The 23,800-nt window shown below is 40.2% G+C and overlaps 1 protein-coding gene across 7 annotated transcripts in view; it reads left to right on the top strand.

The window, feature by feature from the left end:
- HEG1 (heart development protein with EGF like domains 1) overlaps positions 1-23,800 on the top strand; it is a 95,490-nt gene that overhangs the window by 25,051 nt on the left and 46,639 nt on the right. For 4 of the 7 annotated variants that reach the window (XR_012664328.1, XM_075117747.1, XM_048868901.2 and 1 more), the window contains 11 exons: positions 4,529-4,873; positions 5,776-6,102; positions 8,853-9,185; positions 10,722-11,063; positions 12,779-13,120; positions 13,696-14,040; positions 14,773-15,114; positions 15,848-16,189; positions 17,646-17,987; positions 19,634-19,975; positions 22,067-22,408. Coding sequence is in view for 6 of the 7 variants with exons in the window: in XM_075117747.1 (XP_074973848.1) it covers positions 4,529-4,873; positions 5,776-6,102; positions 8,853-9,185; positions 10,722-11,063; positions 12,779-13,120; positions 13,696-14,040; positions 14,773-15,114; positions 15,848-16,189; positions 17,646-17,987; positions 19,634-19,975; positions 22,067-22,408 (3,744 nt within the window). In the remaining variant the exon portion in view is untranslated. The remainder of the gene's footprint in view (positions 1-4,528; positions 4,874-5,775; positions 6,103-8,852; positions 9,186-10,721; positions 11,064-12,778; positions 13,121-13,695; positions 14,041-14,772; positions 15,115-15,847; positions 16,190-17,645; positions 17,988-19,633; positions 19,976-22,066; positions 22,409-23,800) is intronic. The other 3 variants (XM_075117749.1, XM_075117748.1, XM_075117750.1) reach the window with 3 other exon arrangements.

Genomic DNA, 23,800 nt, shown 5'->3' with positions numbered 1-23,800 from the left:
GGAACTGGGACAATTGGTGCTTATTTGCATGGGAGTAACAGCTGAATGCATAGTCTTTCATCAGCTGATGTCAAAGCACATGAGCGACTCTGCCAAACTCTTGTTGTTGTTTGTGCTCAGCATTATGCAAACGTATTATTATTTTATTCATATTACTGTAGTATCTAGGAGCCCTATTCATAGACCAGGCCTCCATTGGGCTAGGAACAAAAAGATAGTCCCTGCCCCAAGTGATTTACAATCTGTATTAGAAACAAAGTGCCTACTACAAAGTACTTACTATCTAAATCAAATACTTTCCATCTCCCTCTCTCTTCTTGCTGCGTTCACATTGAAACTGCTGTATTTAAGAGAGATCATATCAGCCAGGAAATGCAGCCACCTCTGGTGTGGCAGGCTCACCGCAATCCTACGTGACATTTCTGGGAAGATGATTAAGAATACGTACAAGGTTAAAAATGAGGTTGAATTGCCCCCCTGGAATTTAACCAGGGCCTGGCAATAAACACCCCTGCTCTTGTGAAAAGTGCTAGGCTGGGGAATACAGGAAAGGCGAGCAGGGTTTTCCTCTTAGCAGCATGATCTTTGGTGGAGTCTGGATGATCCCACTTCTTTCTCCATGATTGTCAGTTACCTTGTTCTGAGGTGTCCAGTAGTCAGTAATTGGGAGTGGGATGATGACACAGGATATGCTATAGCTTTGTGAATCCCAGTGCTGCTGGATGTGGAGGGGGAGAAGCAGGTTTTCATCCGCTAGATTTTTCCTCATTTATCGGAATGCTGCAGACCCACTCCCTCACTGCTTCCTACCCGTCTGAAGATGGAGAAACAGGCTAGCTAGTTTGCCGTACTCCCCACACAGGAGCCAAAGAGGGTTTGGGAATTTCAGGCTGCTCTCCTAGAAAATTGCTTATGGTAATCAGCAAAGACTGAGTGGGCTTTTTGTTTTGTTTTAGTTTACAGTGAAGCCGGCAGATTTGGCATTTATATAGATTTGGGGGGTTATTTGAACACAAAACATTACTGAAGCCTCAGGGGCTGCAAACTTAGATTAACTGAACTCATGTGTTTTGGTTCATGAGATCAACATGAACTGAAATCCTCATGTTTCCCACAGCCATACATATACGCTTGGCAGAATTTGATTTTAATGTTGACAGTTACTATTGGTAATATTGATGTTTATTGATAAGCATTTTTTCAATGTTTATTGGTTTTAAATTTTCACAGTTGCAGGAAATGATGCAGAGGTCAGATAATAATTATTTAATGACAGGAGATTCTGAGACTCAGAAATAAGTTAAAGCTTTATAACTGTTAAAACACAAATTATCTACAAGAGATGGTCAAAATAGACAAAGTAAATATCCTTAAATCAAACTCCAATAAGTTCTCAAGCAGCATTTTTCTTTCTTGGCCTCTCTGAAATTTTGATTACTACAGATGGAAATGTTTTTTTTTTTGTCGGTTTTGTGTCCGTACATTGAAATCAACACTTGATGACATTTACTGATAAAAGTCTGATGCTTCCAAGCCCCCACCCACACTCTCTCTCTATGTATATTGTGTGTGTGTGTTTGTGTGTATAAGCCTGACTTCCACAAACTGCTCACTGCAGTTATAGTTAAGCACTGTGGTCAGAAGGTATTGGGCTATGGAGTAGTACTAGGCTAAAACTACAATGCCAGCATACAGACTTACTGGGGTCAGCAGTATTTGCTAATACTGTAATGCAGTGGTCCCCAAACTGTGCGGCATGTCCCCTACTGGGGCACAGAGGAACATTTGTTGGGGGGGGACCCACCGTCGGGCCAGGAGCCAGGGGTGGTCCGGGCGAGCCCTCATAGGGAGGGAGCGCCACCCAGGCCCGCTGTGCCCCTAGCTCCACTCCAGCCCCAGGTCTGGCCTCGGCCACTGGCTCCTGGCCCCACTCCCGGCCGTGGTTCCACTCCTGACCGCAGCCCCAGCTGAGGCCCTGACTAGGGTTGCCAGGCCTCCAGGATTGCCCTGAAGTCTCCAGGAATTAAAGATTATGTCATGTAATGATATCTCCAGGAATTCATCCAATCAAAGTTGGCAACCCTAGCCATGACTGCCCCAGCTGCAATTCTGGCCCCGACTGTGGCCCCGCTCCCAGCCACACCTCTGCTCCCGGTCATGGCCCCTGGCTCCCAGCCTCAACCGTGGGCCCAGCCACGGCCCCCGGTCCCAGCTGTGGACCCACTCCCGGCTGCAGCCCCCAATTCCCGGCTGCAGCCCCCGATTCCCAGCCGCAGCCCCCAGCTCCGGGCTCGACTGTGGGCTCGCTCCTGGCTGAGGCCCCAGCGGAGCACCAGCCCCGCCCCCAACCGCGGCCCTCTACCGCAGTCCTGCTTCTAGGAGGGAGGTGCAGACCAGGTAAGGGGGGGTGGACAAAAATGTTTGGGGACCACTGCTGTAATGGAACCAAGAAGCTGACTAATGAACAGCCACTTCAGTCCTTTTTTAGGAGCAGATTTGTAAAGTTATGTAGGGGCCTAAAGATGCAGGTAGGTGCTTTTGAAAATCTCAGGGTGCCTAACTCCCATTGGTTTCCTGGGGGCTGTGGAGTCTCTGGGTGCAGGAGGCACGGTGCAGAGCTGGCTCAACTTTCTCACAGTAGAGTCTGGCACAGGGAGGAGGAGTGAAAAGCAAAGATGCTCACAACTCTTTTTGCTTCTCTATGGATGCCCCCTCCCCACCTGATGCTGCCTGGGAACACAGCTTTTGCAGCCTGTCAGAACTGGCCAGCGAGGAGTGGTCCGAGTCAAATCTGAATGGCATCCAAAACCAGATGGGACCTATTTTCCAGTTTGGACACAGTCAGATCACAGCCCAGTTCTCCTGAGATTTCCATTATCCACAATGGCTGAAATTTGTTTCGGGAGATTTCTTCTACTTAGGGACGAAGTCTCTCGAGAACAACTTGTTAGGTTTTGGTGCTGGGCCTCAAACCTGGGCCTGAATGATAGCCCTGAATCAGCCTTGAGTGCCAGAAGAAATCTAATCTAGCTCTGAATGCCACCTTCTCTCTGAATACAACCGTGCCTGTTCAAAGTGACACACCAGCAGTAGAATGCTTGTACTACGTTGAAAATGTTTTCAATTACGAACTTCAAAAGTAAGTCTGGTCAAAAAGTAAAATAGGGCAGGATAAATGTTTTTGATATTTTCCAATAGATGACTTTTTTTTTATTGACATTGTGATGGAAAAACAGGCTAAACATTTCTCCAAAATCTTGTCTCATTTTTTGACCTTGTACAGAGTGGGTGAAATTTTTGACATTTGAAAATATGACTATTTTTAATTGAAGTTTCAAATTCTGATGAGGAGCAGGGAAGGATGACGTATTTGGGGGGAAATTTAAAGAAAAATTACATCTCATTTTCCTATTAGCCTTACTGAATAGTTTTTACTGACTCATTTCCATTTCCCCTCGATCACTGTCTTTTTCAGACTTTGTACAGAATGTGATTGAAATTGCTGCACACATCTAGTTGATCAGTGCACGTTATGTAGATTTAACTGTTGAAGCCACTTTCAGAAGTAATCATCATAAAATGATCCCACTTATCCTCAGAGAACATTAGAGGCACTATTGTGATAGCTAGGATTCACTTCATGGTAATAACTAATTACACTTTCCCCTGATTGCTCACTTTCATCTACAGACCTCAAAGGGATGTACAAAGATAGGTCAGCACTATGATTATCAGACTGTTTCACAGGTGGAAAATAGAGATTAAGGCCCTGTTATACAAGAGTTCCCATCAACCCAGAGTGCTTCATTTTTGGGGTGCACAATATGGGGTACCCAGTCTGACATTTAGAGATACAGAGAAGCAACCGCCTCTCTTAACATCAACATTAAAGTAATAGCACACAGCTGTGGTGGAGTGAAATGAGGATAGAGTAGGGAGACCAATGTTTTGTTTCTGATTCTACGAGAGACAGTGGCCAAAATTTTCTAATGCAGCCCTAATATTTTGGTGTCTCCCTTTTTTGTTGGCTAGATTATACCAACCTCTGACTTTAAAGTACACTTTTCATCTTATTATCCAGGAAGAGAGAAGTTTCTAAACTCCAGTTTTTTAAACCACTGAAATTCCTGATAGATCTTCCATTACTAATAGTTGGCTTCCAAGACTAATTGTCCTGGAGGTACCAGCTCTTTTAGGGATTCCAGTTTATAAGTATTCCATCAATAATTTCTTTTTAAGGGATTCATTTTTACTATTTTTAGAGTAATTCTCCTGAACTGTTTCCCAGACAAAGAGAAGGAACCAAATGCAGCATGGCTTACATTGCACAAACTCATTGATTTTTGAATTTGACATCATGGGCTAGATTCTGCTCTCATTTACACTGGTGTAAACCCAAAGAATCTCCATGAATTTCAGCTTAATTACTCCAGATTTCCCCCTGTGTAACAGAGAACAGAATCTGATTCTGCAGACTTGGTATTCATGCAGATAAAAAAAATGTCACTTCCCTTTTCCTCCCTTTCAGTCATTGGAAGCGGCTATCAGACACTTAGAAGTTCAGATATTGAAATGAGGACTTCCAGTTCTCCTATGGACAATATGGAGACACTGACTACATTCTCCATAAGTGGAGAGAGGACGTTGCTGTCTATAACAAACAGTGCCATGTCTACAACTGCAACAGAAAGCACCACCTCTTATACAGAAATGATCAGATCTTCAGATTTAACCCAGCACTCCTCTTCAGTAGAGCAGAACAGAAGAAATAGCTCCTCAAGTGAGATGTATTTCACTGAGCCTGGAACGGAGCCTTTGATTGCACATTCTTCAGAGATACCAACCTATTCATCTTCACAAAGTGATCCTCCAGGTGAGTTTTATCATCCATAAGAGCAGTAGTCTTGGTAAACCCCACCCAATACTCTGCACCAAATGTAAGTAATGATTTATAAAGGAATCGTGCCCTGTTGTTGGGTAACTATATTCTAGGATATTCTTAATTTCAGGGGGTGATTTTTTTTTTAAAGAAAGGTGATCTGTTTTTTTCTGTGAGCTTCTTAGAAGCTTCATTTGTCATTCTTGACCAACCAGTGACATGGAGAGGGAGTCCATTATTGGTAATTTATGTTAACCATACATATGTCTCTAAGTTATTGAGCTCAGCCATCCAACCCTTCTGAATTTCATTACAAACATTAAGGCGACTAACATCTTTGATGGCCTTTCAGGACTGATTCTCATTTACACTAAGGCCCATTACGCAGCTCTGGCAATGTGACAGGGCTGTAGGGTAAATAAAAATCATTTTCTTATTTATAGGTAGAGATCCTGCATAGAAAGGTTTCAGTCAGTGATTTTTTTCTTAGACCCTTATCCTGAAAACACTTAACTTTCTTCATGCACATGTCCCATTGACTGTGACCAGGAGTACAGCGGTGTACATGCTTGAGTTTTTGCAAAAGCAGCAGGGCTATGGGTTGTTTTTTTTTTTTTTCCCCTAGTGATTGAAAAATTCTCACATGTGCTATATGTGTCTGATTACAGCGTTCACACTTAAAAACATGCTTAATTCCACTGGATAATTAGACAATATCACCCCAGTATTTGCAGTATTCTCTGTGTGAAGTATAGGGAAGTTTAGGTAAGAGTGCAAATATTGTAGCAACTTTAGCTACTTGTATAAGCCAAAATTGGCATGTCTTTAAGAGCTGCCGCTGTAGGTGCTGTTAGCACAACAATACAAATATTTTAATTCTCCTTATTGTATTTCAGCCATTGGAAGCAGCCACAAGACAGCTAGCATCTGGGATATGGAAAAAAAGACTCCTAGTTCTCATACTGATAGTTTGTACATTTCACCTACATTCAGCAGAGGTGGGGAGAGGACAATACAGTTGCTAACAAACAGCATCACTTCGACTAATTCACTAAAAAGCGCCTCTTCTCATTCAGAAATTGCCATGTCTTCAGATCTATCCCACTCCTCAGCCTCTATATCACCGTCTGGAGGAAGTAATAGATCGTCAACTATCGCTGATCTCCCTGAGTCTTCAACAGGGCCTTTACTTATATATTCGCCTTTAAAGAGTGGTCTCCCAGGTGAGCTTTACAGTCCGGAGGCTTGTCATTTCACAGTAAAAATATGATAAAATGTCATTTTTTGAAAATATAGGAATAATAGTACTAAGCACTTAGCAATTTTTATTGAAAATTTAGAGAGGGTTCAAGAATTATTTAATAGCTGTAAAATATGCCTTGCAGTTAAGAGATTTGCAGTAAGAGATTTAAAGAACTCAATCTACTTAGCAAAGATAAGGTTAAGAGCTGACTTGAGCATAATTAGGTATCTGATAGTAGATTCCTCTTTTATTTAGCAGACAAAGGCACAACAAGACCTAATCGCTGGAAATCGAAGCCAGACAAATTCAAACTGGAAATATCTTGCAGATTTTTACTAATCAGGGTAATTGAGCATTAGAACAATTTTCTGAGGGGCAGGAGGGATTCTCGTGAAATCTTTAAATCAAGTTTGGAAGTCTTGCTGAAAAGATACATGCTCTAGCTCCATCACAGGTCATTAAGCTTGATACAGGAGTCGATTGTTGACATTCTATGGCTGTTAAGCAGGCAGTCAGACTAGATCACCATGGTCTTTTCTGGCCTTAGAATCTGAAAAGTGCTTTTCAGCCATAAATCTCATAAAGCTTCAAAAGGATGGGTAAGTATCATTATTCTAATATTACAGATAGGAAAACAGAGGTAGAGAGAGGTTAAATGGTTTGACTGAGGTCACAAAGGAAGTCTGTAACAGAGCCAGCATGCAAACCTAGGCCTCTTGAGTCTCAGTCTTGTTTGCTACCTATTGGAACAAATGGCTTCCTCTGAATTGTGTCCTTTTGTCAGAAATTCACACTAAAGGCCACTCTAGATTTCATGAGTCAATAATATTTTTGTAATGGTTCAGTTATTCTTGGAGATTCTGAAATGCTTTTTTGTAAAGCGTTGTGGGACCTACTGATGAAAAGTGCTATGTAAGAGCCAGGCCTGATTAGTAGTTGTACTTCTTGAACAACTAACTGTGGTGGAGAGGGAGGTCATTATCGGTAATTCACACTTTGTGCACTTAGGCCATACATTTAAGAAAGATCCTTTGTACTCAGTCTCCCAGATATGCTGAACTTAATTGCAAACACGCTATTTTTATTATTTATTATTATTATTATTATTATTTATTTATGATGACTTTTTAAAAATAATTTTTATTCTATTATTTTATATTTTTGGGGATTTACTGTATTGTTCTTTTAGTGCTAACAGTGTGATAGGCCCTCTCCAACAGATGTCGATCATGCATTCTAAGGCCCTGATCCTGCAAGCTGATCTGTCCCCACATGAAACTCAGTGACTTCACTGGGGAACCGGTCCACCTGCATGGGTCTGTTTGCAGGGGCAGGGTCTACATGGACAACATACAGAAAGGGGAGGGACAAAGGGGAAAATGCAAAAGCAATGCAGTTTGGTGAAGTTCAGTATGCATCTTTGTTCATTGATTTTTTTTTTCCTTAACTGATCCTTTAATAGATTTTTAGCCATTATTTTATCAGTGGTTATCAATGGTTGGTTGTCCAACTGGGAGAACATATCTAGTTGGATCCCCTTAGGGTCTGTCCTGGGTCCAATAGAATTCAATATTTTCATTAACGACATAGATGATGGAGTGGAGAGTGTGCTTATAAAATTTGCAGATGACACCAAGCGGGGAGGGGTTGCTAGCTCTTTGGAGGACAGGATTAGAATTCAGAATGATCTTGATAAACTGGAGAATTGGTCTGAAATTGAGAAGATGAAATTCAATAAAGACAAGTTCAAAGTACTGTCCTTAGGAATTAAAACTCAAATGCACAAATACAAATTGGGGACTAACTGGCTCGGCAGCAGTACTGCAGAAAAGAGTCTGGGGACTAGAGTGGATCACAAATTGAATATGAGTCAACAGTGTGATGCTGCCGCAAAAAAGACAAATGTCATTCTGGGATGAATTAACAGGAGTGTCTTATGTAAGACATGGGAGGTAAATGTTCCACTCTACTTGGCACTGATGAGGCCTCAGCTGGAGAGCACTGTGTCCAGTTTTGGGCACCACACTTTAAGAAAGATATGAACAAGTTGGAGAGAATCCAGAGGAGAGCAACAAAAATGGTAAAAGGGTTAGAAAACATGACCTCAAAGGAAAGATTGAAAGAATTGGGCCTATTGGGCCTAGAGAAGAGAAAACGGGGGGAGGGGGGCGGAATCTAATAAGTCTTCAAATAGTAAAAAGTTGTTATAAAGAGGATGGAGTTCAGTTGTTCTCCATGTTCACTGAGGGTAGGATAAGAAATAATTTGCTTAGTTTGCAGCAAGGGACATTTAAGTTAGATATTAGGAAAAAATTTCTAACTACAAGGCTGGTTAAGCACAGGAACAGGTTCCCTGAGGAGGCTGTAGAATCCCTGTCATTGGATGTTTTTAAGAACAGGTTAGACGAACACCTCTCAGGGATGGTCTAGGTATAGATAATCTTACCTCAGCACAGGGGGAAGTACTAGATGACCTTTTTGAGGTCCATTCCAGCCCTACATTTCTATGACTCTATGAGTAGACATCTGTCAATACTTGTTGGGTTTCCTCAGTATAAAGGTTTCAGTCAATAATTTCTTTCCATGGTATCATTTATTTTCTCCAAACTGCAAAATTTTCATTTTCCCCGCTACATACAAACTGTGAATCTGAGTATTATTGGAAGAAAAATTGTCAAAGTGTTTTGACTTATGAGAATGGAATTTTAATATTTCTTTATCCTATTTCAGCCATTGAAGGTAGCCATCAGCCAATTAGCGGCTCAGAGAAAAATATTGCCAGTTCTCACATTGCCAGTACATACATTTCAACTACATCCACCAGAGCTGGAGAGGGGATGTTACAATCTCTAATAAACAGCAGCAGATCTTCTAATGCAACAGGAAGCTCTACTTCTGGTACTGAAATGTCCAGCTCTTCGTATTTAACCCAGTCGTCATCTATATCTTCTATAGCACTGACCAGTGGAATTAATATCTCATTGGCTGCCACAGATTTCACAGAGCCTTCAACAGATCCTTTGCTTACACCGTCTCATTCTGCTTCAGAAACTGCTTCCAAAGGTAAGCATTATTAGTCCACTAGCTTGCTGTTTTAAAGTTTTTTAAATTTATTTTAAAAAGCCTTTGTGAACAAAATGCCTAATTATTCTTTTACTAGAGGAGGAATAATATAATATTTTGCACTTATATAGCCTTTTCCCATAGATATCAACAAAATTCACAGCTAGGTATCCATGGGTAGGTATCATTACTAGAGCTTGTGGGAAAATGGAGGTGTGGTTTGGATTTTTGGTGGAAAATTTCAACTTTTTGTAGAAAAACTGAAAAGTTTTTGGTTTTCAGGGTTTTGATATTTTGATACTTAGTCAAAAATTTTACACAGAAAGCTGATACTTTTCATGAAAATTTTATTTAGTCAAAATCCAATTTTCTGTCAAAAAATAGTTTTTACTATCTCTAATCATTACCTCCAGTCATGCAGCAAAGCTGGGATTTGAACCCAAGTCTCCTGAGTGTTTGTCCTTTGCTATATCTGTTGGACCATACTGCTGCCTGTGAACTGAGTCCGGTCATCAGTAATTCAAACTAAAGGCCGTGCTGACTTTGTTGTGTCCACTAAGATTTGTGGTTCTTGGCCAGCTACACTGGAGAAGGAGTCTTAATATCCACTTATCCCACCCCTTAGCATCACATGTGTTTTTGAACATCTCTAAGGGTTTGTCTACACTGGGACACTATTACACAGCAAGCCACTAGTTTGCCATGCAGCAATATCCTGTGTGGACAATGCTGTGGTGCACAAATGGTATGTCTACACTGCCATTAAACACCCACAGCTGGCTCATGTCAGCTGGCTCAAGCTGCTGGGCTGTTTAATTGCGGTGTAGACTTTCAGGCTTGGGCTGGAGTCCAGACTCTGGGACCCCGCAGGGGAGGAGGGTCCCAGAGCCCAGTCTCCAACCTGAGCCGAAACAGCCTGATAGTCAGAGCCCCACAAGCCGAAGTCAGCTGACACAGTCCAGCTGCAGGTGTTTAATTGAAGTGTAGCCATACCCTAAAAGTTCCAGGAGCATTGGCCATGTCTGCTTGTATAGTAAGTCAAAGAATGGTCCAGGACTTCTACTGCATTATAGCAGTGTCCACACTGGATGTTAGCATGCAGCAAGCTAGTGCACTATAGAGTCCCACCTTGTCTTGCTGCACAGTAACATCTCATGTAGACAAGCCCTTAGTTATTCAGTGTTCTAAGCGTGCTGAATTAAATTCCAAATATTTTTGTTGTTTTGTAATTTGTAAGTGCTAGCAGCATGGAATGCAAAGCAATATCACTGAATGATGAAGTTAAGCATGCTGATAGTTATTGCCACAGTTTTTTTAGTTGCACTTTTCATGGTTTATGTTAATTTTTTGCAAGTACTAATTTCACATGTTGTTCCTCACTATAAAGGGTTCAGATCTCTCTAAACTAGCAATTTCTCCAGAATGAAAAGTACCCGTATTCAATATTCATACATGCACTATTTGCATCAGGGTGATATGAGAAGAAAATATATCTGGATTTATGTATATGGAATTATAATCTTTATAATCTTTTAGCCGTTGGAAGTAGCCACCAACCAATTAACATCTCAGCTACAGAAAAAAGGACTTCTGATTTGCATACCACCAGTACATACATTTCAACATCATTCACCAGAGGTGGAGAGAGGACGTTAAGGTCTCTAATGAACAGCAGCATATTACCTGATGTAGCAGACAGCTCCACTTCTGACTTAGAAAATACCAAGTCTTCAGATTTACTGCAGCCCTCGTCTCCTGGAGCACAGGCTGGAGGAAGTAACATCTCATCAAGTGACTTCACTGAGCCTTCCACAGAGCCTTTGCTTACACATTCTTCCAAGGTCCCAAGTTATTCGTCTTCCCCAAATGATTTTGCAGGTGGGTTTTGTGATTCCCAACTGTTTAATGCACCATTTACAAACAAAAAACAATAAAAAGTACCTCCCATCCCCCAAAACTGAGTCAACTCTTTTTTTTTTTTTAAGAATCAGTTGCTCTTTAATTCAGACTCATACTTATCTAACGTCCTTACATGCCCCCCGTCACCACAGTATCTGAGCACTGCATAGTCTTTAGCGTATTTCTCCTCACAACACCCTTGTGAGGTAGGGAAGGGCTGTTATCCCCATTTTGCTGATGGGGAGCTGAGGCACAGAGAGACTGACTGGTCCAACGTCACCTAGGAAATCTGTGGCAGACCAGGTGTTTGGACTTGGTTCCCCTTATGGTCCTAAGCTAGCACTCTAACAACCTCTCTTTTAGACTGCTCTTAATATTTTAATAGCCTTTTTCCCTTTTTAAATCGCAATCCATTTTTTCTTTACAATGCAACCATTTTTTCTCTGCCAGATTTTGCCACCATTGTCCATGTCCACCTGTGTCATATCCTGCAGGTACTCTCATTATGATATATGGGACTACATGCATTGTAAGATATGACAGTGTAAAATTGGAGATTCAGGCACGTAATGATTCTGTACCAACTGGCAGGACTGACAAAGGCATGCAACTTTGGATGGCGTACCTTGAAACTATACCTGTGGGTGGTACTTTTAAATACTTCTATAGGTGTTGAATTTCAGTTCCCAACTTCACTGAATTTCATTACCAACTTTGCTTTAGTAGCGCATTTTATGGCTTTTTTGAGCCCACTTTTTACAAAAGAGCGAAAGTTTCTAAAGATTCCTGGATATAAAGGCTCGGATTCTCTTCTGTGCTGAGATCAGTGCAGGACGATGGGAACTAGCATGAAGCAATTTACACCTCCCTGATTTGCATGGTGTGTTGGCCCTGACACAAAAGCATAAATTAGAGCATTTTAGGGAATGCTCTAACTTACACTACCTGACTTTCACCTTATTGGACAATGAGCCTATCGAGAATTATGCCCTGTCAGACCCCCTGGCCATTCCCAATATGACTCCAATACTCCACCTTCCAGGATGTGTGTGAGGGGCAGTTGGTGTAGAAGCCAGCTATGCCAACTGAGGACTCCCCTATGCCTGGGGAATTTTCTGCTGGCCATTAAGAGGCAGATCCATCACTCTCTGTTAACCTTTCTGCTTTAGATCAGCCACAAGAATCAATCTAAGTGATAGATTTCACTCAATAATTTTCTTTTAAGAAATTATCAGTTTCTAAAGACTGAAAAGTTTCCACATTTATTTTCATATGCCTTTTATATATATATATCAATGAAATGTGTTGTTAAGCTAACAGTGTAAGTCAGTGTACCACATTTTATGAGTGTACAAAAGTGCCAGCTACTTGACTGGCTTGGTTCATAATTTATAATAATTCTAATGCATTATTCCTACTGTTAGGTACTTACTGTGTCAGCATTTTTGGAGAGACCTGCTTATAAAAATTGCAACCAGTGGAAAAGATTTGTTTTTTTTTAATGCACAATGATTAATACCCCACTGATTTTATTCTTCATTATAAGCCATATTCATTGCATAGCTTAATTTAAGTTAGAGTTAAACTTTGGATTTATTATTTATTTATTTTGGGCAAAATGGATTATAGAACTTGCAAATCAATTTTCATTTGTCCACATTGAATTTAATTTCTATCTTTTAATCCCGTTTCAGCCATAGTACGTAGCAACCAAGCAATTAGCAGCTCAGCTACAGAAAAAAGAACTTCAGTTTTACATACCACCACTCCATATATTTCAACAACATTGATCAAAGGTGGTGAGAGGACATTAAGATCCCTAACAAATGGCAACATATCACCTGATGCAGCAGAAAGCTCCACTTCTAATTTAGAAAATATGAAGTTTTCTGATTTAACCCAGGCTTCAACTGCTGTAGCACAGGCTGGAGGAAGTAATACCTTATCAACTGACTTCACTGACCCTTCAACAGAGGCATTGCTTACACATTCTTCCAAGAGCTCAAGTTATTTGTCTTCACCAAATGATCTTGCAGGTGGGTTTTGTGATTCCACAGTTGGTTCGTGCACCATTAAAGAAAATCATAAAAAGGGCCTTCCACCCACCAAATATTGAGTCAAACTCTTTTTTTAAAGGAATCGGTTGTTTTTTTAACTCAGAATTATACCAATCAAAATTACTTATATGACCCTCTGTTACCATAGTATCTGAGTATATGAAAGTGGACCACATCTTCTTAACGGGAGAGTGCATACCACCTGGCTAGTTTGGGCCATGCTTTATTTATAATCATTTTAATGTATCATTCCAAGTCTAATGAAATTCATTCTGGTCCGTACCTTCCACCCTTGGAGAGTCCTTCTTATGAAAGTTTAAATCAATAGAAATTGTATTGTTTTTTAAAGACCCTGTGATTTATACACAGTTTGTTGTTCTTGATCTCGTTTTTATAAGCCAAATTCATCCCATATTTAACTCCCTTTAAATTGATGGAATGATATGTGGGACATAATTGGTTCTGTATTTCAGGACAAAATTACTGTGGACCTCAAAAATCCAGTCAGATATGGGAATATCAAATTTAATTTCCGTTTTTAAATCCCATTTTAGCTATTGGAAGTAGCCACCAACCGATTAACATCTCAACTACAGAAACAAGGACTTCTGATGTGCATACTTCCAGTACCTATATTTCAATGACATTCACCGCAGGCTTAGAGAGGACCTTAACGTCTCTAACAAACAGCAGCAGCACATTGCCTGATGCAGCAGAAAGCTCCACTTCTAATTTAGGAAATATCAACTCTTCAGATTTACCCAAGCCCTCATTTGCTGTAGCCCAGGCTAGAGGAAATAATATCTCATCAAGTGATTTCACTGAGCCTTCCACGGAGTCTTTGCTTACACATTCTTCCAAGATCCCAAGTTATTCGTCTTCCCCAAATGATCTTGCAGGTGGGTTTTGTGATTCCGCGGTTGGTTAGTGCACCATTCAAAAAAATGATAAAAAGAGCCTCCCACCCACCAAATATTGATTCAAACTCTTTTTTAAAGGAATCAGTTGTTTTTTTGACTCAGAATTATACCAATCAAAATTACTTATATGACCCTCTGTTACCATAATATCTGAGTTGTCCATCAACATAAGTTAGAGAAGTTGAGGGGCTACTCCAGCTTACACCAGCTGGCTATCTCCCAACTGAACCATAAGCTTTTTGAGAATTATAATGCAAGCATGCCCTGTCCTGCCCCCTCCCCAACCCCAATGTGCTTCCACTACTCCACTTTCCAGGCGGGGTATGACGGGCAGTTGAAGTAGAAGCTTTCTGTGCCAGTTGAGAGATCCCCTACACCGGAAGAATTTTCTTCTGGCCAGTTAAGGCCAGAATCCATCACTCTTTGCCTAATCATTTCAATGCATCATTCCAAGACTAATGAAATTCATTCTGGTCCGTACCTTTCACCATTGGAGAGTCCTTCTTATGAAAGATTCAATCAGTAGAAAATATTTTTTTAAAATACCCTGTGATTCATACACAGCTTGTTTTTCTTGATCTTGTTTTTATAAGCCAAAGTCATCCCATATTTAGCTCCTTTTAAATTGATGGAATGATAGGGACCAAATTGGTCCTGTATTTCAGGGCAAAATTATTATAGAACTCACAAAATCTTTTCATCCCACTTTAGGTATTGGAAGTAGCCACCAACCGATTAACATCTCAACTACAGAAACAAGGACTTCTGATGTGCATACTTCCAGTACCTATATTTCAATGACATTCACCTCAGGCTCAGAGAGGACCTTAACGTCTCTAACAAACAGCAGCACATTGCCTGATGCAGCAGAAAGCTCCACATCTAACTTAGGAAATATCAACTCTTCAGATTTACCCAAGCCCTCAACTGCTGTAGCACAGGCTGGAGGAAATAATATCTCATCAAGTGATTTCACTGAGCCTTCCACGGAGCCTTTGCTTACGCATTCTTCCAAGATCCCAAGTTATTCGTCTTCCCCAAATGATCTTGCAGGTGGGTTTTGTGATTCCCCGGTTGGTTAGTGCACCATTCAAAAAAAATGATAAAAAGAGCCTCCCACCCACCAAATATTGAGTCAAACTCTCTTTTAAAGGAATCAGTTGTTTTTTTGACTCAGAATTATACCAATCAAAATTACTTATATGACCCTCTGTTACCATAATATCTGAGTTGTCCGTCAACATAAGTTAGAGAAGTTGAGGGGCTACTCCAGCTTAAACCAGGTGGCTATCTCCCAACTGAACGATAAGCTTTTTGAGAATTATAATACAGGCATGCCCTGTCCTGCCCCCTCCCCAGTCCCAATGTGCTTCCACTATTCCACTTTCCAGGCGGGGTATGACGGGCAGTTGAAGTAGAAGCTTTCTGTGCCAGTTGAGAGATCCCCTACACCGGAAGAATTTTCTTCTGGCCAGTTAAGGCCAGAATCCATCACTCTTTGCCTAATCATTTCAATGCATCATTCCAAGACTAATGAAATTCATTCTGGTCCGTACCTTTCACCATTGGAGAGTCCTTCTTATGAAAGATTCAATCAGTAGAAAATATTTTTTTAAAATACCCTGTGATTCATACACAGCTTGTTTTTCTTGATCTTGTTTTTATAAGCCAAAGTCATCCCATATTTAGCTCCTTTTAAATTGATGGAATGATAGGGACCAAATTGGTCCTGTATTTCAGGGCAAAATTATTATAGAACTCACAAAATCTTTTCATCCCACTTTAGGTATTGGAAGTAGCCACCAACCAATTAGCATCTCAGCTACAGAAACAAGGACGTCTGATGCGCATACTTCCAGTACCTATATTTCAACAACATCCATCAGAGGTGAAAAGAGGACATTAAGGTCTCTAACCTACAGCAGCACCTTGCCTGATGTGTCAGACAGCTCCACTTCTTACTTAGAAAATACCAAATCTTCAGATTTACCGCAGCCCTCGTCTGCTGTAGCCCAGCCTGGAGGAAATAATATCTCATCAAATGATTTCACTGAGCCTTCCACGGAGCCTTTGCTTACACATTCTTCCAAGATCCCAAGTTATTCATCTTCCCCAAATGATCTTGCAGGTGGGTTTTGTGATTCCCCGGTTGGTTAGTGCACCATTCAAAAAAATGATAAAAAGAGCCTCCTACCCACCAAATTCTTTTTTAAGGAATCAGTTTTTTCAACTTAGAATTATACCAATCAAAATTACTGATATGACCCTCTGTTACCATAGTATCTGAGTTGTCCATCAACATAAGTTAGAGAAGTTGAGGGGCTACTCCAGCTTACACCAGCTGGCTATCTCCGAACTGAACCATAAGCTTATTGAGAATTATAATGCAAGCATGCCCTGTCCTGCCCCCTCCCCAACCCCAATGTGCTTCCACTACTCCACTTTCCAGGCGGGGTATGACGGGCAGTTGAAGTAGAAGCTTTCTGTGCCAGTTGAGAGATCCCCTACACCGGAAGAATTTTCTTCTGGCCAGTTAGGGCCAGAATCCATCACTCTTTGCCTGAACTGGGTGAAATTTTTCTGACCAAAATTTTTTTTCTGTGAAAAATGAAGATGTGGTGATACTGAAATGTGCTGTGATTTCATGTCACTTCCACCAAATTCTTCAGGTGAAAAACCCCAACAAAAAGTATTAAAAAAAAAAGTCAAAACATTCCTTTTGACATTTTGGAAATGAATCGTTTTAATTTTTCAGTTTGCTATGACTTTATTTAGAAATATCCTTCAATTTTATTTTAAAAAGCAAAAATATTTTAAAAGTACTTGAAATCAAAATGAAACTTTTTTGTTTGATGGAAATGAATTTTTTTAACTTTTTGTTTCACGAAAAATTTGTGTTTTCAATGCCAAATTTAGTTTTTGGGGGTGTTTTTTTGGGGGGGAGGAAGGCTGTGGAGTAAGGGGGGGTTGGAATTGCCAGGGACCTAAAAAGTCTGTTTTTCATAGAGCTCTCTGTGCAACCTTTCCCCTCTGGAACAACTACAGGAATTTAAGCCACAGGTTTCACTCAGTAATTTTCTTTTCAGTAATATCCATTTTCTAAAGACTGAATAACTTCCAGATTTGTTTCCCCACGCGGTGTCTATATGTATCAATAAATAAGTGTTATTAAACTAACAATGTACGAAAATGGATCACATCTTCTTAACGGGAGAGTGCCTACCACTTGGCTAGTTTGGGCCATGCTTTATTTATAATCATTTCAATGCATCATTCCAAGTCTAATGAAATTCATTCTGGTCCATACCTTTCACCATTGGAGAGTCCTTCTTATGAAAGTTTCAATCAGTTTTCAATCTTAAAATATATTGTTTTTAAATACCCTGTGATTTATACACAGTTTGTTGTTCTTGATCTCGTTTTTATAAGACAAACTCATCCCATATTTAGCTCCCATTAAATTGATGGAATGATATGTGGGACATAATTGGTCCTGTATTTCAGGGCAAAATTATTGTGGACCTCAAAAATCCAGTCAGATATGGGAATATCAAATTTAATTTCCATTTTGAATCCCATTTTAGCTATTGGAAGTAGCCACCAACCGATTAACATCTCAACTACAGAAACAAGGACTTCTGATGTGCATACTTCCAGTACCTATATTTCAATGACATTCACCTCAGGCTCAGAGAGGACCTTAACGTCTCTAACAAACAGCAGCACATTGCCTGATGCAGCAGAAAGCTCCACATCTAACTTAGGAAATATCAACTCTTCAGATTTACCCAAGCCCTCAACTGCTGTAGCACAGGCTGGAGGAAATAATATCTCATCAAGTGATTTCACTGAGCCTTCCACGGAGCCTTTGCTTACGCATTCTTCCAAGATCCCAAGTTATTCGTCTTCCCCAAATGATCTTGCAGGTGGGTTTTGTGATTCCCCGGTTGGTTAGTGCACCATTCAAAAAAAATGATAAAAAGAGCCTCCCACCCACCAAATATTGAGTCAAACTCTCTTTTAAAGGAATCAGTTGTTTTTTTGACTCAGAATTATACCAATCAAAATTACTTATATGACCCTCTGTTACCATAATATCTGAGTTGTCCGTCAACATAAGTTAGAGAAGTTGAGGGGCTACTCCAGCTTACACCAGCTGGCTATCTCCCAACTGAACCATAAGCTTTTTGAGAATTATAATGCAAGCATGCCCTGTCCTGCCCCCTCCCCAACCCCAATGTGCTTCCACTACTCCACTTTCCAGGCGGGGTATGACGGGCAGTTGAAGTAGAAGCTTTCTGTGCCAGTTGAGAGATCCCCTACACCGGAAGAATTTTCTTCTGGCCAGTTAGGGCCAGAATCCATCACTCTTTGCCTGAACTGGGTGAAATTTTTCTGACCAAAATTTTTTTTCTGTGAAAAATGAAGATGTGGTGATACTGAAATGTGCTGTGATTTCATGTCACTTCCACCAAATTCTTCAGGTGAAAAACCCCAACAAAAAGTATTAAAAAAAAAAGTCAAAACATTCCTTTTGACATTTTGGAAATGAATCGTTTTAATTTTTCAGTTTGCTATGACTTTATTTAGAAATATCCTTCAATTTTATTTTAAAAAGCAAAAATATTTTAAAAGTACTTGAAATCAAAATGAAACTTTTTTGTTTGATAGAAATGAATTGGTTTTACTTTTTGTCTCACCAAAAATGTGTTGTCTTTTCAACGCCAAATGTGGTTTTGGAGGGGTGTGGGGTTGGAGGGTGCGGAGGGTCTGGAATTGCCAGAGACCTAAAAATTCTGTTTTTCATAGGTTTCAGAGTAGCAGCCGTGTTAGTCTGTATTCACAAAAAAAAAAGGAGTACTTGTGGCTCCTTAGAGACTAACAAATTTATTTGAGCATAAGCTTTCATGAGCTACAGCTCACTTCATCGGATGCATCTCACGAAAGCTCAAATTTGTTAGTCTCTAAGGTGCCACAAGTCCTCCTTTTGTTTTTCATAGAGCTCTTTGTGCAACCTTTCTCCTCTGGAACAACTACAGGAATTTAAGCCACAGGTTTCACTCACAAATTTTCTTTTAAGTAATATTCATTTTCAAAAGACTGAATACCTTCCAGATTTGTTTTCCCACGCAGTGTCTATATGAATCAATAAATAAGTGTTATTAAACTAACAATGTACAAAAATGGATCACATCTGCTTAACGGGAGAGTGCCTACCACCTGGCTAGTTTGGGTCATGCTTTATTTATAATCATTTCAATGCATCTTTCCAAGTCTAATGAAATTCATTCTGGTCCGTACCTTTCACTATTGGAGAGTCCTTCTTATGAAAGTTTCAATCAGTAGAAAATATATTATTTTTTAAATACCCCGTGATTTATACACAGCTTGTTGTTCTTGATCTCGTTTTTATAAGCCAAATTCATCCCATATTTAGCTTCCTTTAAATTGATGGAATGATATGTGGGACCTAATTGGTCCTGTTTTTCAGGGCAAAATTATTGTAGACCTCACAACTCCAATCAGACTTGGGCATATGAAATTTAATTTCTGTCTTTTCATCCCACTTTAGGTATTGGAAGTAGCCACCAACCAATTAGCATCTCATCTACAGAAACAAGGACTTCTGATGTGCATACTTCCAGTACCTATATTTCAACGACATCCATCAGAGGTGAAAAGAGGACATTAAGGTCTCTAACCTACAGCAGCACCTTGCCTGATGTGTCAGACAGCTCCACTTCTTACTTAGAAAATACCAAATCTTCAGATTTACCGCAGCCCTCGTCTTCTGTAGCCCAGGCTGGAGGAAATAATATCTCATCAGGTGACTTCATTGAGCCTTCCACAAAGTCTTTGCTTACACATTCTTCCAAGATCCCAAGTTATTCGTCTTCCCCAAATGATCTTGCAGGTGGGTTTTGTGATTCCCAATGGGTTAGTGCACCGTTTACAAACATAAAACAATAATAAGAACCTCCCACCCCCCAAAATCCGAGTCAACCTTTTTTTTTTAATAGAATCAGTTGCTCTTTAACTCAGACTCATACCTACCAAAGGTCCTTATATTCCCCCGCTGTTACCATAGTATCTGAGTGCCTAACAATCTTTAACGTGTATATCCTCACAACACCCCAGCAAGGTAAGGATTATTATCCCCATTGTACAGATGGGGAACTGAGGCACAGAGATGCTAAGTGACTTACCCATAGATCATACAGGAAGTCTGTGGTAGAGAAGGAAACTTAAGCCAGGTCTCTCAAGTCCCGACCTAGCACCGTAGTCCCCGGACCATATTACCCATCTACACTGTTCTGATCATTTTAATCACTTTCATTAAAAAAAAGTAGTAATCTGTGTATTTCTCTACAATATCACTATTTTTTCTCTGCCAGATCCTGCCACCATTGCTCATGTCCAGCAGTACCATGCCTTGCAAGTACTCCCTTTACGCTGAATGAGACTACTTGCAGAGGAGGGTATTACTCAGTGTGAGTAAGAGGGGAAATCAGGCCCTTAGGGATTCTTTACCTGCTAGCTAGATTAGCAAGGCATTCAATCTTGCTAATTTATACTTACACTGTACCTGTGGGCTGTACCTCTAAATATTTCTAGAGTTGTTGAATTCCAGTTCAAAAGTCATTGACTGAAACCTTCAATAACTTCACTGCATTTCAATACAAACTTTGCTTTAGTATCATCTTTGATGGCTTTAAGCCCATTTTTTACAGACAGATTCCAACATTTCTTAAGATTTCTGAATGTAAAGACTCAGATTCCTGTGCTGAGTTCTGTGTGGTACAGGAGGCAGGCAATTGCCAGGGAGCAAGTTGAACTTCCCTGATTTTCTTGGTGCCTTTGTACTGGGCCTGGCCCATTGGCATAAGTTAAAGCACCTTTGAGTTGCTCTAATTTACACCAGCTGGCTATCTCCCTGTGGGACCATACGCCTATCTAGAATTGGTGTAATGGTGTAATGCCCTGTCCTGCCCCCTTGCCATTCCTAATGTGCCTCCAAAACTCTACCTTCCAGACTGTGTGTGAGGGGCAGTTGACATAGAAGCCAGCTACGGCAGCTGAGAGCTCCCCTATGGCCATAGGGCTAACTTCCATCGCTCTGTCTGCCTGAACTAGGCAAAACTATAAAAAAGTCAAAATTTTCCTTTTGATATTTTTTAAATAAATTGTTTTCATTTTTTGGTTTGAAATGACTTTTCATTTAGAAATCTCCTTCAATTTTTTATTTTTTTTAAATACAAAAATATTTTTAATGTATTGACATCAAAATAAAACTCTTGTTCGACTGAAATTCATTTTTTAACTTTTCATTCACCTAAAATTTCAAATCATTTTGTTGTTTGGCCAACCCAAAACTTTGGCTTTGGTTTTTGGTTTTTTTTTAATTGCCAGAGAGCTAAAAAATCTGTTTTTCCACAGAGCTCAAATCTCTAAAACCTTTTTCCACTGGAACAACTAGAGGAATCTAAGCCGCGGGTTTCACTCAGTAATTTCCTTTTAAGTAGTTATCATTTTCTAAAGACTGAATAATTTCTGGATTTATTTTCCCATGCAATGTGTATATGTATCAATAAGTGTTACACTAAAAATGTAGGAAAGTGAATCACATCTTCTTAACGGGAGAGTGCCTACCACCTGGCTAGTTTGGGTCATGGTTTATTTATAATCATTCTAATGCATCATTCCAAGTCTAATAAAATTCAATGTGGTCTGTACCTTTCATCCTTCGAGAATCCTTCTTATGAAGGTTTGAATCAATAGCTAATATATTGTTTTTTAAATACCCAGTGATTTATACACAGCTTGTTGTTCTTTATCTCATTTTTATAAGCCAAATTCATCCCATATTTAGCTCCCTTTAAATTGATGGAATGATATGTGGGACATAATTGGTCCTGTATTTCGGGGCAAAATTATTGTAGACCTCACAAATCCAATCAGATTTGGGCATATGAAATGTAATTTCTATCTTTTCATCCCACTTTAGGTATTGGAAGTAGCCACCAACCAATTAGCATCTCATCTACAGAAACAAGGACTTCTGATTTGCATACTTCCAGTACCTATATTTCAACGACATCCATCAGAGGTGAAAAGAGGACATTAAGGTCTCTAACCTACAGCAGCACCTTGCCTGATGTGTCAGACAGCTCCACTTCTTACTTAGAAAATTCCAAGTCTTCAGATTTACCGCAGCCCTCGTCTTCTGTAGCCCAGGCTGGAGGAAGTAATATCTCATCAAGTGACTTCACTGAACCTTCCACGGAGCCTTTGCTTACACATTCTTCCAAGATCCCAAGTTATTCATCTTCACCAAATGATCTTGCAGGTGGGTTTTGTGATAACTGGTTATTGCACAGTAATAAAAAAAGATAAAAAGAACCCTTCACTCCCAGAAAACTCAGTCAACCCGTTTTTTAAGGAATCAGATGCTCTTTAGTAACTCAAACCCAGCAAAGGCCATAGAGTCAGAGTTTAAGGCCACAGGAACCACTAGATCATTAAGTCTGGCCTCCTGTTTATCACAGGCCGCCAACAGCACCAAGCATCCGCCCACTTAACCTGATGACAGAAATGAGACCACAGAATTACAGCCCACAGGATACTAGACTATTATGTGCCACAGGCAGAGGATAGGAGGGACTGAGGTGCACAGGTCCTTATATTGCCTCTGTTACCTTGGTATATGAGCACCTAACAATCTTTAATGTATTTTTCCTCACAACAGCCTTGTGTGTCAGGGAAGTACTATTATCCCCATTTTACAGATGGGAAATGGAGACACAAAGAGATCTGTTAAAGGCACACAGGGAGATTTGTAGCAGAGCTGGGACTTGACCTCAGGCTTCCCAAGTCCCAAGCTAGCACTCTTCCAGCTGGACCAGCCTTCCCTTCTAGCATGGAGCTTAATATTTTAATTGCTTGAAAAAAAGCCATTTTTTCTCTACAATGACACCATTTTTTCTCTGCCAGATTTTGCCCCCATAGCTCACATCCAACAGTGCCGTGCCCTGCAAGTAGTCTCATTATGCTGAATGGAAATGCTTGCAGAGGAAAGTTTTACTCAGTGTAAGGGGAAAGATTCAGGTCCTTAGTGACTCATGACCAACCAGTGGGATAGGAAAAAGCATGCAATCTTGATAGTTTACATTTAAACTGCACTTGTGGACTGTACTTTTAAATATTTCTGTAGGGACTGAATTTCAGTCATCAACTTCAGTGCTCCAACTTTGCTTTCGTAACACCCTTTGTCTTTTTGAGCCCAATTTTTATAGAGATGTTAACATGTCTAAAGATTCCTGATTATAAAGACTGAAATTCCTGATCCAAGATCTGCTCAGCATAGGAGGAGGGGAAATTTCTTTGGATCAATGTTGCATCTTCCTCATTCTCCTATGCATGTGCACTGGCCCAGGCCCATCAGCATAACTTAGAGCAGTTTAGGGCTATGGAATCATAACTCTCCTGAGAACTGATGTAGTAAAGGTATGCCCTGCCCCCTTGCTAGCCCCAGAATGCATCCAGTACTCCACCTTCCAGGTTGCTTGTGAGGGGCAGTTGGTGAAGAAGCCAGCTGAGACCTTCCCTTCATCAAGGGAATTTTCTGCTGGCCTTTTAGGTCAAGTTCCATTATTCTCTACCATTTTCTTCATCTGCATCAGTCACTGGAATCTAAGCCACAAGTTTCACTGAACTGTTTTCTTTTAAGTTATCATTTTCT

This window comes from Caretta caretta, chromosome 11 (assembly GCF_965140235.1).
Source record: "Caretta caretta isolate rCarCar2 chromosome 11, rCarCar1.hap1, whole genome shotgun sequence".
NCBI lineage: Eukaryota > Metazoa > Chordata > Testudines > Cheloniidae > Caretta > Caretta caretta.
The sequence above is the reverse complement of the archived record's forward strand: the minus strand, read 5'-3'. Positions and strand labels throughout refer to the sequence as shown.